General features: G+C 39.3%; 1 protein-coding gene across 4 annotated transcripts in view; it reads right to left on the bottom strand.

The window, feature by feature from the left end:
• The window catches only part of VPS13C (vacuolar protein sorting 13 homolog C), a 257,639-nt gene extending 244,086 nt beyond the window's left edge, over positions 1 to 13,553 (bottom strand). Inside the window, exons 1-5 of one of the 4 annotated variants that reach the window (XM_075505807.1) lie at positions 13,330 to 13,553; positions 11,530 to 11,573; positions 7,470 to 7,512; positions 6,589 to 6,684; positions 5,636 to 5,737 (exon numbers count right to left, since the gene is read on the bottom strand). In XM_075505807.1, coding sequence (XP_075361922.1) covers positions 5,636 to 5,737; positions 6,589 to 6,684; positions 7,470 to 7,512; positions 11,530 to 11,573; positions 13,330 to 13,429 — 385 coding nt within the window. In that variant the 5' untranslated portion in view covers positions 13,430 to 13,553. Of the gene's footprint in view, positions 1 to 5,635; positions 5,738 to 6,588; positions 6,685 to 7,469; positions 7,513 to 11,529; positions 11,574 to 12,341; positions 12,403 to 13,329 lie in introns of those variants that run through there. The other 3 variants (XM_075505805.1, XM_075505806.1, XM_075505808.1) reach the window with 3 other exon arrangements.
• Between the last annotated feature and the right edge of the window lie 525 nt (positions 13,554 to 14,078).

The raw sequence follows: 14,078 nt of genomic DNA, 5'->3' as shown, positions 1-14,078 counted from the left end.
GAAACCAAAACGTTACACCACTTTTACATGCAACTCAGATTTCCTCTTATTAATCATTTCTTCACAACTCCCATTCCCTATTGACAGAAACCAACACAATACTGATAAAGAAAAAAAGGGCAGAAGTGCTTATCAAAGCTTCATGACCTTCAAGCACAAGCAAGCAACCCATTAACATTTTCCCAGCCAGGTGCAGCTACCAGCAGCAATAAAAGTTTGATACCTTACAAAGCTTATCTAGGGTCCCCACTAAGTTTTTACTCCCGTTACAAGTCTATGCTGCAGCTTCCTCCAAGATCAAATACATAATAATACAACCACATGGGATATGGCAGCCCATTCTTAGTCACATGCTAATACTGAAGACCTGCATGGTTTTGTACTTATGGACAAATATTATCCTCTTAGGGAAAAACATCAATTTCATTGCTCTCAAAATATCAGTCATAACACTATGCTAGCTACTTAGAACAGAAGCTAAAAGGTGCTGAAAAAGACTGTTTACTGCTGTATCATCAGTATAGTATCAGATTTACTTCACATAGCTGTTACTGGAATATTACAAAAATCAGACTATCATCTCCTTCACATGCAGTTTTTCCAACAGTCACAGTGAAGTGCCACTGATCAGCCTACCAAACGAGTAAATTTGTTGGAAATGCTACAGATAGCTCAAGTTGAAGAAACAGGCACAGCTATACAAGTAGAGAGAAACAAGGACTCTTTTCAGTCTTATTGGATCCAGAGAATGGATAAACAGCAAAAAAGAGTGCTCTCCAATTCACATCGTCTCTTTCAAACAGGAGGAAAAAAGGTATCAGTGGATGTATATGCAAGACTAAGAAAAACTAATCCAAACAGAAAGCAAAAAAAAAAAGTCTTTAAAAAAGTTAAAAGCCATAACTTTTACCCACCTTTGGAGTGATCATTACCTTTAAAGGGCCTCTTAAAATGCTTTTTATACTTTTTACGCTTACGTCCTTTTTCAGTGCAAGCAATTTTTTGGGAAAAGGATAAAATTCAAGTTAGTAAAGAAGAAATGTAAGAAAGCATAAGAAAGATGGAAGAAAGTTTAGATTGTCTTAAAGCAGAATGCCTTAGTAAGGTCTCATTAAAAGCTTTTAAAGAATTTCAGATCTGTTAAGGAAGCAATCAGCTACTTCTCATGGCACAAAGCCTTATTTTTAACAATCTATGTATACCTAAATTCACTTTCAGGGAAGAAACCAAAGCCTTGCTTTCTTCTTTTTTTGCTTTTTTTCTTTTAAAAAAAGTCATTGAAGTTCAAAGCCCAAGTAAACTAAGCAGCCAGTAAAAGCTTTAGATTAACTATCCAAATTTCTACTGGATCAATGGTCCTGCCAATTGTAAGGTCAAGGCATTTAATTCAAATTTCATATATTCCTTACATAATGTCTCAAGAGTTCAAGGAATTACAATAATCACCAAGCTTCTCAGCAATACATACGCAGACTTCTTCATGAGTGAACTGCGTAACGTAATTCCAGATCACTTATGTACAAAAGAGAGCTATAAACAGAGCCATGACTGCTTATCAGAAACCTAAATTTCTTATTAGAAATTAGAAATACACACATGTGGGGAGAAAAAAAAAAAAAAAAACATGGAAGTTTAAATCCAGAAAAGGCTTCTACCATATAAAGGCATAACTTCCAAGTTAAGATATTTGAGATGTACACAAAAACCCAAAGAGCACTTTTTAATATGATTCTCATACTAATCAACAGTATGGTATGAAAGCAATCTGAAAGAACGATACCAGTAACTGTAAAAAAGGCATACAAAAATGATGACTCTTTAAAAGCTTTATATGAAATTAAATTCTATTATTTACACACAACTTATGACCCACACAATCACAATCATTTCATGAATTAAATTAATGTTCATATTTTTCCACATTTCTAAAGAAAACCGCTTTGGTGAGTTGCATTGTTTCTTTCCCCTCTCTGGCCATATGGGGGAAAAGAACTTAGCAATAGGGCTGCCTATGCTTAACTTTAAGAGGTTGCAGCATGAGAAGGGTATATCCCACTAAAGCAAGAAGGGAGCAAGTGCAACAGCGTATTTCATTCTGGAGAACAACTTTATCTTTATGTAATTTGCATGCTTGTTCAAACAAAGGAATTTGCATGCTTGTTCAACCTGTCTTGCAGGTAAGGTGATCGCCCTACAAATAACAAAAAGAAAAAACTATGCCAAATAGAAGCAACGTTTTCTTTTGGATTTTTCTTGGATAGTTCCTTTTAACAGTACAAGTAATCCTCTATAAATGATATTTTAAAATGACAGCTTCCTTCACTTACTATTGAATGCGTAGTTCTCAGGCTTTCACTCCCATGTATGACAAAACTAAGGCAACATGATTTTCCTCTTGATTACCTGCATCCATTACTATGGAGAAACTAAATGTATGATTTTAAGCTCATTCTAAACCTGCGCTCAGATAAAAGCCCACTAAGTAATTTTGGGTAAGACTAAATTTCTGAAAATCTGGCTCAAGAAGACAAAAATACAGCAGGTACAACATAATAACAGTTCCTCCAAATTTCAATGGAAACTGTTTCCTTGCCTAACTTGAGAGCAATCCAAATAAACAGAACCAGCAAAAAGCATGCTAAATGCCTTCAACCTGCTATAGTTCATTTTGCCTGTCCACGATTTCAAGACAGCCTGAACTTCCCGTATCTTAAGCCCAGACACTTAAAAGCAAGGGTAATTACCCTCTATTCTCAAAACACCTAAAAATAGTGTTTTAAAACTACGGTAGAATGTTGTCAGCATTTTATAACATTCTTGAGCTCGACATGGCTGATGGAAATCTTTCTAAATGGTCTCTCAGTCTTCTTGAACAGCCACTCATTTAAGACAGGACCAGTCATTGCAAGTTTCCACTTGAATCCACAGTCATTAAAATCTTATTTCTAGAACCACCAGTATGTGGATGTGTACCAAACAAGCATTTTCTCACTTCTGTTTTCTCATTTCTACATTTGGCTGCTTGGGGGGTGGGGGGGGAGCGGGGGGGGAAGCTGTTTTTAAAAATGTAAGCTGCATACCCATCACACACGTGCAAAATGTAACCATGCATACCCACCAGGCTTGGTGTCCTTGTAAATCAGACTCTCCAACCCATACAAGGAATCTTGTGAATTAGTGCCTTGGTCCACATGGCAGCAAATAACCAAAAAAATGCATTTGGTTTAAAAGAAGGAAATCAGCTGCTGATTTAATGTTAAGTTTATAAAACTTGCGTGACACGTTAGTATTTCCATTACAGTACCTGACAGCCAGAGTCACTTCAAAATATCTAGTTTAAAAGATTATCTACATAGGCAAATTTTCATATTACTTATAACAAGCAAAAGACAAGAGCTGAAAGATTTGGTCTCCATATATGAGTTTTGATACTGACAGATATTAATAGCTTAGAAAACAGAAAATAATGTTTTGTCAGCTTGTGTCAGCAGAGCTTGTTATCACTTCCCCATCACACTACACTAACCACACAGTGACATGACCATTTTGCTCAATATTTGAATAGCATGTCTAAAGAAAATATCCCCAGGACTGTTTATGCTAAGAGACTCTTAAATAAATGCAAGTACTGAATCAAGACTCTAAACACATTAAGGTAAGTTGAGTATTAATCAGAAAAGCAAATGCAGCTGAGAATTCATGGACCCTGATAACTTTCTATTCAATATATTTCCTAGATTTTCACCATCTATTGTGTGCTCTTAAAAGCCTACAGAAAAAGCTGAATTTCTTAGAAGTTTACGGTGCAGTAGAGCAACCTGGGCCCTAAGACTTCTGTATCTAGCAAAAGCAAGGTATCTGCTCATGCAAGAACTACACAAGTCCTCCTGAGTACAGTATTCTAGTACAACACCAGAAACACAAATAGCTACCACTGCAATATGATCATAGAATATCTCAAGTTGGAAGGGACCCATAAGGACCATGCTGCAGTATGACTGAGAGGATAACTACAGTTTAAAATAATCCAATTTGAATGTTCCTCTAGCTTTTCCTTCACAAGGCTGAAAGTTTAAAACTGCAAAACATGACTAAATCTAATTCTAGTTCTTTATATAAGGAGTTGAGCTACTGAAGTACCATTTTTATATTTTTTTTTCCCAAAAGCCTTACAAATGCTGAATGTAGTAAGTTTCTTTCAGAAAAAAAAAAAAAGACAACTGTCACAGGTGCACAGACTCACTCTTAATTATATGAAGTTCCAGAATTGGAATTCCCCAAGTAGTGTCCATTAGGTTAAATTCTTCTTGTTATATTATCCCTTAATCCCATTGCTACTGGTGCAAAGAATCATGGCTGAAACACTGCTGCTTTACAGTATCCAAGTCCTACATAACCAAGGTTAAACCTCTATGAACATTCTTTTGCCCCAGTATGAAGTAACAGCTGCAAAATTAATTCACTGAGGTTGTCTTAGCTCTCATACAGTTTCTGGTATATTACAGACAAGAAATAAAGCAAGGCTTCTTTCTCCACTGTAAATGGATTGCCAGATTGCTGTTTGAAGGAAACTGCAAATATACAACTCAAACTACCAAAACAGGAACAAGGGAGTAGAGAGTCCTGTAACTGGAAAATTAAATAAGCAAAGAGATTACAATCAAACTACCTTTTCCAACTGTTCTAAGCATTATTTCATTTTCAGTAACTTTTCCAAGGCAAATGACTTGCAACATTACAGGTATCCTAGAACTGCATCTTAAGAACCATTATATCACCCAACAAATAGGTCTCACTTAAGACAACAGCTTCAGTAACAACATTTTCCTGTACCATATGTAGTTACTTGTCATTGGTTTTGAGCTTGGTTTCTGTCCAAACAAGCCTAATTTTTACCATAATTTTGTTAAAGATATTTGTTACAACAAAACAAACGAACAAAAAAAACCCCACCCCAGTAAATCAGGTTAACTGGACTGAAATGATCAATTATTTTAACCTTTAAAAGGTTTTTTAAACTTTAAAAAGCTTAAAGTTTTTAATGACCTAGATCAAAAATTTAAGTAAAGTTTCCTATGTTCAAGTTCAATTATTTTCTTGTGTCATGAATTATTTCTCAAATTCTCTTATTTCTCAAACCAGTCAAAATGTAGTACATCATAAAAGGACAGCAGAAACTGAAACGAAAGTATTATTGTTGGAGTAAAATTTACAAACCTTACCACTCTCCTTAAAGTTTCCTTTAAACAAAGAACAACCTGTCACATGCACCTCTAAAACACATTATTAAACAACTATTACTGAAGCTCTAAAGCAAGATAACAACATTAGCCTCATGCAATGCAGTTTCTATCTTTGGTCCTGTTCCCCTGGAGCTTTAAGTTAAAAAAAAAAAAAAAAAAAAGACATACCAGATTATCAAATTCCCATTTCCAATGGAAGATGACTGGATAAATGAATGGTAAACAAAACAAATAACATTTCTTTCAAGCTTTAGAGGAAAAAGGGTTTTCAAAGCACTGTAGTAAGATTAGCTAGATACTTGAAAAAACAAAATTTATTAAGTCAATCACAAAACAGGACTTTTCTTTCATAGCACAGTCTAAGTCCTCAATTTGTATTATTAACTCAGTACCTTTTTCTGCTGCTTTCTGCAAGGCTTCCTCAATTCTTGCCAGTTCCTTTTGTTTATTATCCTGCAAGTACTTTTCTTCCTTCTCTGCATCATATTTAATGCCTGTAAGCCAAGTTGGGACAGCTTTAATCTTCAATTTCAAGTTATATAAATGCAAAATCAAGCAATGCACACCATATTCAACATTATGTTGCAAAACACCTTGTTTGAGATAAAGGCTTTTCTAGGTTTAATTGCTGAAAGCTGCATCCAGCCTCTGAAATTGTTATTTTTACACAGTAAGACACAAAAGGATTATACCAACATTTAAGCATTACTTCATAGAGAACCTTTCCGTGGAAATTCAGACCCCCAGGTGTGGTCTGTGCAATATAATGCAGGTTTGTTAAGTTCTACTACACATATATTTGACGATCTAGAAACTTGCAAGTTTTCTTAATATACCAGAGGTTCTGATTTCAGAGAAAACTACTCAAGCTCTGTGATCCTCTTTCCTCTCCCTAAAAACAGTTCTAATGGAATTACTACTTTCGATTGTTGTCAGTTAGAATCAGATGAACTATATCATGCAACAGCCAAAAGATCTAAACCATGCCAGAAAAGTGGATTCAGGATAAGCCCACTTCCAAGGAAACTTGGCTGTTGAATTGAACTTGGAATGGATACAATCAAGGATTTCCATAAAAGCCACAGGTGCTGTTTTCTCCCACCCTTCGTGGACTTGGCAGTACTAGGTTAACAGTTGGACTTGATGATCTTAAAGGTCTTTTCCGACCTAAATGATTCTGTGATTCCACTAACTTGCCAGCATTTGTCTAGAAATTTCCCTGAGGGAACAGAATGTAAAAATGGCAGCTTGCATGAACTACTTGCTATTATGCACTCAATTACATGCTACCCTTAGATATTTTTCTCTTCCATTATTTAACTGTGTTGTTGAAGAGTTTACGTACTTGCTCCAGGAACTATTAGAAGATACAAGCCTTCTAGAGTTGCAACAACTGCCTCACCATAGAGGTTCTTCCAAGGAATCTTCAGAGTAAGTTTATCTAAACAAAGCAGACACAGTTACATCAAAACAAAAATCTATGCTGTGCTTAGTCCAAACACCACCTCAGGCATCGAAGAGCATTAGCCCTATATCTTGATGTCCTAAACACCTTAGAAGGTAAGGAGAAACCATATGGACCTAAACATTTTATAAAGCCATTGAAGTGGTAAAATACATGGAGAGAAAAAATAAGCCATAGATTTAAGCGAGAAGATACGGTCTGAGTCAGAAGACTTCAGATCAAAACTTGAGATCAAGACTGGAGTTCAATTCACTGGGATGAACATGATTTTCCCAGGGAAGTAGAAGAAGAAATACAACACACATTCACCTCCAACAAATGTTTCATGTGAAAAAGCAATGCTGATCACCCAGGAAAGGTATTTTTAAAAAAAACATATATCTAAGAGTTCCTAAACCCTTGGCATGTTTGCCAGTTTCAGGAATCTTACTGAAATTCTTCATATTCCTAATCTGTCCTTTAAAGATCCACACACATTCTGCCTATATTAGACAGCTCCCTTGATCATCCATGTATCTGGAAAGAACCTCTCAGACATGTTTTTCATACCAGCCTGTAAAGTTACACAAACAGGGTTTGCCAGATAACATTTTACAATTTATCCAGGGCAGTCACATTAGACTTCTATGCTAGTTTCAACAGCGAGTACAATTACAGACATCACTTAAGAAAGCTTGATAAGAGAAATTCAGAAGCAGGACTGACCTTAAGGCCTGTACTAAAATTTCCATTTCAATACTTGCATTGAAACAAAAACTTACCTATCTGACCAACTTTTATTCTAAAAGGTACATCCAGTTCATTCTGTAAAGAAAAAAACAAAGTATAAAACAGATCCATGTATTTCAAAGATAAGCTAGTTTATACAGCAAAATTATTATCTTTACTTCTGTTAGAACTATTTTCCCAGAGCTGAAATTCCAGAACAGAAACAGTTCTCCATGACAGAGATTTAACTATTTAGTAATACTCACATGAACTCAGGAATCCATAAATATGGTAAGGCTTGTAGAAAGCCTTAAAACAAAGCATTTACACATTTCTGGCAATTCTCTCCTACAAGTATGACAATGTCTCACTCCAAAGGTTACTAAAAAGTAAAATTTTATCTATATACAAGAATTCCATTTTACATTTGTATTAATTTGCCACATAGGTCTTTTCTTTTTGATAATAGCACTTAGTATTTACAAACATATAAAAAGTCCCACTAACAATACCAAGAAGTTCTTTGCAAAATGCCTGCCAAACATCAAGAACAAGATAGGCTCATAAAAATGATGAATACGTGACAAGTGAACAATTATTACCATCAATTAAACCCTCAGGAAGTATCTCTCCTATATAGTGTAAAACAAAAACAGGAATATAACCACAGGAGTATCAAGAACATAAAAGAGGGACAAAGTAAAGAGGAAGTAGGAGAAAATAAATAAATAAAGAAATAAATAAAAGGAAAGATTAAAAAAATAAGTTAAAACATCAAGATTCCAGAACTGCCTTCCGCTTCAGTATTCTTTTCAAATAAGTTAACCATAATTCAAAGACCTGAAGAGAAGTCTTAATCTCAAAGATTATAAAAAGCAAACCTATTTTCCCAAATGAGACAGATATTAGCCACTTCTCTCTGCCTACGTACTAGAAAACAACCTTGACCACCACTTTTCCCACAACTTAAAAACATTTAACAGGGCTGCTCCAAAAAAGATTAATATCCAAATTAACATCTCCACCACATTTCCAGTTTTTAACAAGCATTCTGAGCTGCAATTAGGCACCTAACATCAAGCAACTTTAATTGACTAAACTAGTGACAGTATTTCTGTGGCTTGTTCTTTTTTGGCGCCTCAAAGAAACAATTGAAAAGCAAGAGCTATGGAATATTTTAACCGTTTTCTGGTTATAACTGCATAGTCCTAGAAACTTTTCCTTATGCTTTAAATTCTTCCTGGTGACAATTGCTCTTCAGCACCTCCCAAATATTTCTTCCTGCAGGCTGCTGCATGTCAAAAATCTGATCAATAAGTTTAACCAAAAGCTTTCTTAGTTTTTCTTTTTCCATTGAAATGTATCAGGAGAGAAAGAGAAACAGATTCACTTAAAACAGTTTGATCTCCAAACTTTGTTTTTAATAGTAAGAACACGCATAAGAAGAGGTTGAAACAAATTGTGAGAGCAAAGATCTCTGCTCTTGATGGAGCCAGGAGCAGTCATGTAGAAGCAGACACCAGCAACCAAATCTACCCCATTTAATACTGCATTTATGACCCACAGCAGAATTCTAAGGGGGACCAGCTCAGTTTGGCCTGCTGAAAGCACAGGACCATGAGTTTGACCTTGAAAAATTAGTTTTCAGAAGACTAAATTCTGGAGGAGGCAGAGTAGGAATTAAGGAAAGGCTAGAACCTAAAGATGTTTTAAAGTTGTTGAGTAAAGACAACAGATTAACATAAATTAAAAGTGGTGAGAGTATTGCGGTTTGATGTTAACGTGAAAAAAAGATGATTTACTGAAAATACTTCAAGACTATAACTGAGAAAGAACAGGCAATATTAGCTTTGAAGATTAAGAGCTGTGACCAACTGGATACAAATTCAGAAGTAAAGCAGCTCAGAGTTCAAGCTTTTTGATGGTAATGACTCTAATAATACAAGCTGAGAAACATGTAATAGGTTGCTAAAGGGCTTAGGTCATAGCTTGTCATCAGTTGTTTTTCATTATGACTGAAAAATAGGAAAAAGCTGAAGAAATCCATCAGAAAGAATTCATTACTATCACTACTACAAGTTTTTAACAAAGTCAGAAAGGAACAGTAATAGCAACTGCCCCATTATACTTCTGCAGTTTTATAGGTGCAGTCACACAAAAAAACAACAGCCTCAAAAGATAAAAGTACATATTTCACAGAATGACACTTCAGCACTTTGTGTCAGCAAACTCTAACATATTTTGGGGGAAAAAATGGTTACATTTTCGAGGCGCCTAAGAATTAATTTGTAAAATAATTTTGTACAATTTTATTTTAGAAATCTTACACTAATCTTCTTAAGTTGACTTTGCATGAACTGAAGCCTAAATTTTGACTGATGTCTGCAAACTTCCATTTTAATGAAATGCTCTTTTACTATGACTAAGGAAAAAAAAATAGACTCAGCAAGCATAACACTAAATGTAACTATTTGCTCATCTCCCCTTTCCTAAGGGCTTTCTTTTCTTACATTTGAAAAGTACTCTATCTATATACAGAAATTAAAAGCTAGTTATTTTCAGGTGGAAAACCTTAAGAGGAAAACAAAAACAATCCAGACAGCAGCAGACAGGCAAACTAGAAAAGAAAAAGTGGGACCATATCACATTCCTTTAATCTTTTATTTTTCAAGAAGGTGTAGTCTAGTTCTCTAAAAATAGTGTTCAATATCAACCTTCCTTTAATTACTTTTGCACAGAAATTTAACATCGCAATTGTAAAGTAGTCAGAAACAACCCTTGTTTTCAGTTCTTGAATTTGTCTTAGCTCTCTTCCAGCTCTGATCAGTCACATATATGACTATGCATTTTTGTAAGTCAGAGCTGCTAGAACTATAATCAACCTTGCTGTCACCATAAGAAAGAAAGATGCGCACAATGTAGATAACACTTCCTTCCTTCCTTTTTTAACTACCGGATTACAAAGATATTTGTATTAAGAGTTTTAAAGTACAACAAAGTTATCAGAAATGGATGAAATGGGCAGGTAAAATATAAAACTTCATAACAATGAAGAAAAACCAATTATGAAGTCATACAATGATCCAACATGTTTTCAATTCACAGAACAGTAACAGTTCTCTTTAGTAAAGTCTGAAGCACACTAAAGATTGCAGTAAGATTCTCTCAGTAGTACAGGTGTTCATTAGCTCAACTAAAGAACATAAAAATCAGCCAAATTGGTTTTGTTGTTTTTTTTTTTTAGACAAGAATATGGGTACTTAATGCAAGTTATTTCTTGTTTTTCCTTCACTCTGTCATTCCTATTTTAAAAGGAACAGAATGGAACATTTGAATAACCATATTTACTTAGAGAGTACACATCTTAAAAATGTCTTCCCTGCCAATACTAAATAAGCACCAATTTACACAAAGTCATAAACATAAGCTTCAATCCCATCAACTGATGTAGAAGGATGAACTTTTTCACCCTTCATCCCCACACCAACAACTGAGAAATGAACTTTCAGAAGACTTAAATGAGATTAATCAATTTGCAGCAGTCAGGCCTTGAAAAATCCACTTATTCAACCAAAGCTGAAAAAAAAAAAAGAATATGTAGACCTATGCAAACCCATTAGATCTAGTAAATCGTTCAGAAACATACAAACATCTACTGCTTGGAGTACAAGTGAGGAAAAAACCCTATGACTTAACAGAAGTATGATTACATAGTAGCAGTCACAGCAGAAATTAAATCCTTTAAGTTGTACTGGATGACCAAAATAGTAACAGAAACACACCAGTATCTTATTTAAAGTTTTATCATTTCACCTCAAACACTAGGACAGGTTGTATATGCCTAAGACACTGGGAAACTTACTTTAAAACCCTACTGCTAATTTCTCAGAAGCTATTTTTCTCTTCTGTAGGAGCACACTTACCTGTTCACCCATAGCTTCTTTTCTTTCTGTTCCAGTAACGTGAGCAACATTAGAAGCAGTTAACCAAGGACTTACTTCCAATAACCAGTAAAGAAGGCATACTGTGTAATGTGAGACTACAGTAATATTTTATTCTATGACTTAGTCTTTAGACCCACAAAAACAATTCTAAAATTATTAGAATACTTACTAATGCATTCTCCTTTATCTGTAAGTTGTCAAGTGCCACATTACCTATTTAGAAGAAAAAGAGAAGTACAGAATAAGTGACTTCAACTACTATGCAAGTTGGAACAAGAACACAGCTACAACCTTCCCGAGTACACATGGATAAAATCTGAAAGACCTTACTCCAGTTACAGAATAGCACAATAAATGTCTAATTTGTGAGGCATTAAACACTGATTATTCAGACAAAATTTTATGATGGAAGAGATTACAGAAATATCACCAACTTAGATATCTGCATATTTCTACTCTATTAAATACACCTACAATAATAGGAAATCTTTCTTATTATTCACTTTGCTGTGAATGATAATTACAATTCTATCAAGGTAGGGTAGACCAGGAAAATTGTATCTTGTTTTTGATTATTTTACATAACAGAAAAATAATGAATCATAGAGCCACAAAAATGCATACCTATTTTCACAAACACATAACTTTTCCTGACACAGGCAACATAATTGGATTTCCAAAGGGAACGCCAGCACACAGAAATTATACCCGAAGAAAGCACATATAATATACCTCTTAGTGCTTTAATGCCAGTAATAAGTTCAACACTTACTACCATGACAAGAGCAAAATTAAGACGACGAGAAAAGTCTCATCCCTTATGTATGGAAGGCATCTAAAATAGCCAGCCTTCTCTAGACAGTACTTCAACTGTTTTTGTGCATGCCTACAAGGTAGCAAACTGAAATGTTTGACATATCCACTGAGAATAGCTACTCCACGTTATTGCACTATCACGTCTGTTTAATACACATTATTTACACCAGTAAATTAGGAGGTGAAAGACATAGCTCTCCAAGCACCCCATCAGCTGCACCACAACCAAGGCCTCCCCTCCTCCTGGGGCCACCAGGCATGAGCCACTCCACGCTCCACTGCACAGCAGACAGACCCGACAGCACAGTCGTGCTTCCACCCAGTATACTCCCAAAAAAAAGAAGAAAAAAAAAAAAAGGGGGGGGGGGGGTGTGTTCTTCCTTGCCGAGTGTTCCGTTCCTCAGAGCACTCCGAGGCCAGCGACGTGCGCCCACACCTCGCCTCAGCCTCTCGGCGCAACTGCCACGGCCGGGAAGCCGTAGAGGTACCCGCGCTCAGGCCCCCGCCTCGTGTGGAGGAAGACCCTAACTTTGCTCTTTCTCCCCCCACAACCTGCTGCCCTGTAACTGCGCGGCTATCTCGCCCCAGCTGCCCTCACAGGCACACCCTCCCCTCCCGGCGCCGCAACAGCCAGAGCCTCCGCCCGCCACCGGGGAGAGCCCGCCGCGGGAGGGCGCCGCCACCGCGGGGAGCCGCAGCCCCAGAGACGGATCCGATCGACCGACCGCCCCTCACAAGGAGGGAGGGAGAGGGGGCCACAGGCAGAGAACGACCGACGGCCCATCTCGGGCGGGGGGGGGCGGGTCCACGGCCACGGACTGCCCGACCGCCCCTCACGAGGGGCCGCGGCCCACCGACCGACCGCCCCTCACGGCGGGAAAGGGGAGGGGGCAAGGTCCGCGGCTACAGACTGAGCGACCCTTCTTTCCGGAGGGCCGCGGCTCCGCAGCTTGCCCTCTCCTCACAGGAGGCCGCAAACCCACAGACCGACCACCCCTCAGAGGGGACGGCGGTCCCACAGCACACCAACCCCGCACGGGGGATCGCTGCCAACGAGACCCGCTCCCCGCCGCGGCACGAGAAAGCGCCCGCCCCCAGTGACAGCGGCGGCCCCGCAGCGCCGCGGAGACGAGGCGGGAAAGGGGCTCCTTACCCCCCCATATGCCCAGCTTGAGCTGAGACTTGTTCAGGTTCTCCACATAGTCGCCCAGGAACCGGTTCAGCAGATCTGCCACCACCGACTCCAGCACCATGGCGGAGGCGGACCCTACCGCACGCCAGCCGCGGCCCACCGGCAGGAGAGGGGAGGGGAGGGGAGAGGAGGGGGTGGCAGGGCACGGCGTAAACCAGCACCGGGCGCGTCCCCAGCAGTCAGGTGACGGGGCGGGGGCGGGGCACGGCCCAGCGCCTGACGGGCTGGCGGGGCCGTGGGGAGGGGCGCGCCTCCTTGCGCCGGGCCCGCGCAGGGGCGAGGGGCCTCTGCCGCGCCGGGGAAGGGCTGGGAGCGGCTGCGCGGCAGTGCCCGGGCATGGACTGACCCGTGGGCGCGTTTCCCGAGGCCAAGGGCCGGGGTAGGGGGGCCCCGAGCTGGAAGAGCCGGTGGCGCCTCAGAGCCGTGGTGGCAAACGGGTGCGTGGCGGCGGCGATGGGGGGAGGAGCTGGCGCTTCGGCGGGCGGCGCTCCCGCGCTGCTTCCGGCAGAGCGCGGCCACAGCCAGCGTTCCCCCGGCTCCTCGGGGGGCGAAGCGACCGCCGTCTGCTAAGCGCAGCCACGGCAGCCTTCCTGTCTCGTACCGGCACCCCCATCTCGCCTCCTCACCAGCCCCGGGAAAGGCATGCGGGTTTAACTGGAGGCTGACAGGGCGGTGCGTGGAAGGCGCCCGGCCTGGTGCCCCTCAGGCGA

This window comes from Mycteria americana, chromosome 6 (genome assembly GCF_035582795.1).
Source record: "Mycteria americana isolate JAX WOST 10 ecotype Jacksonville Zoo and Gardens chromosome 6, USCA_MyAme_1.0, whole genome shotgun sequence".
NCBI classification, from domain to species: Eukaryota; Metazoa; Chordata; class Aves; order Ciconiiformes; family Ciconiidae; genus Mycteria; species Mycteria americana.
This window is presented reverse-complemented; position numbering and strand designations above follow the sequence as displayed.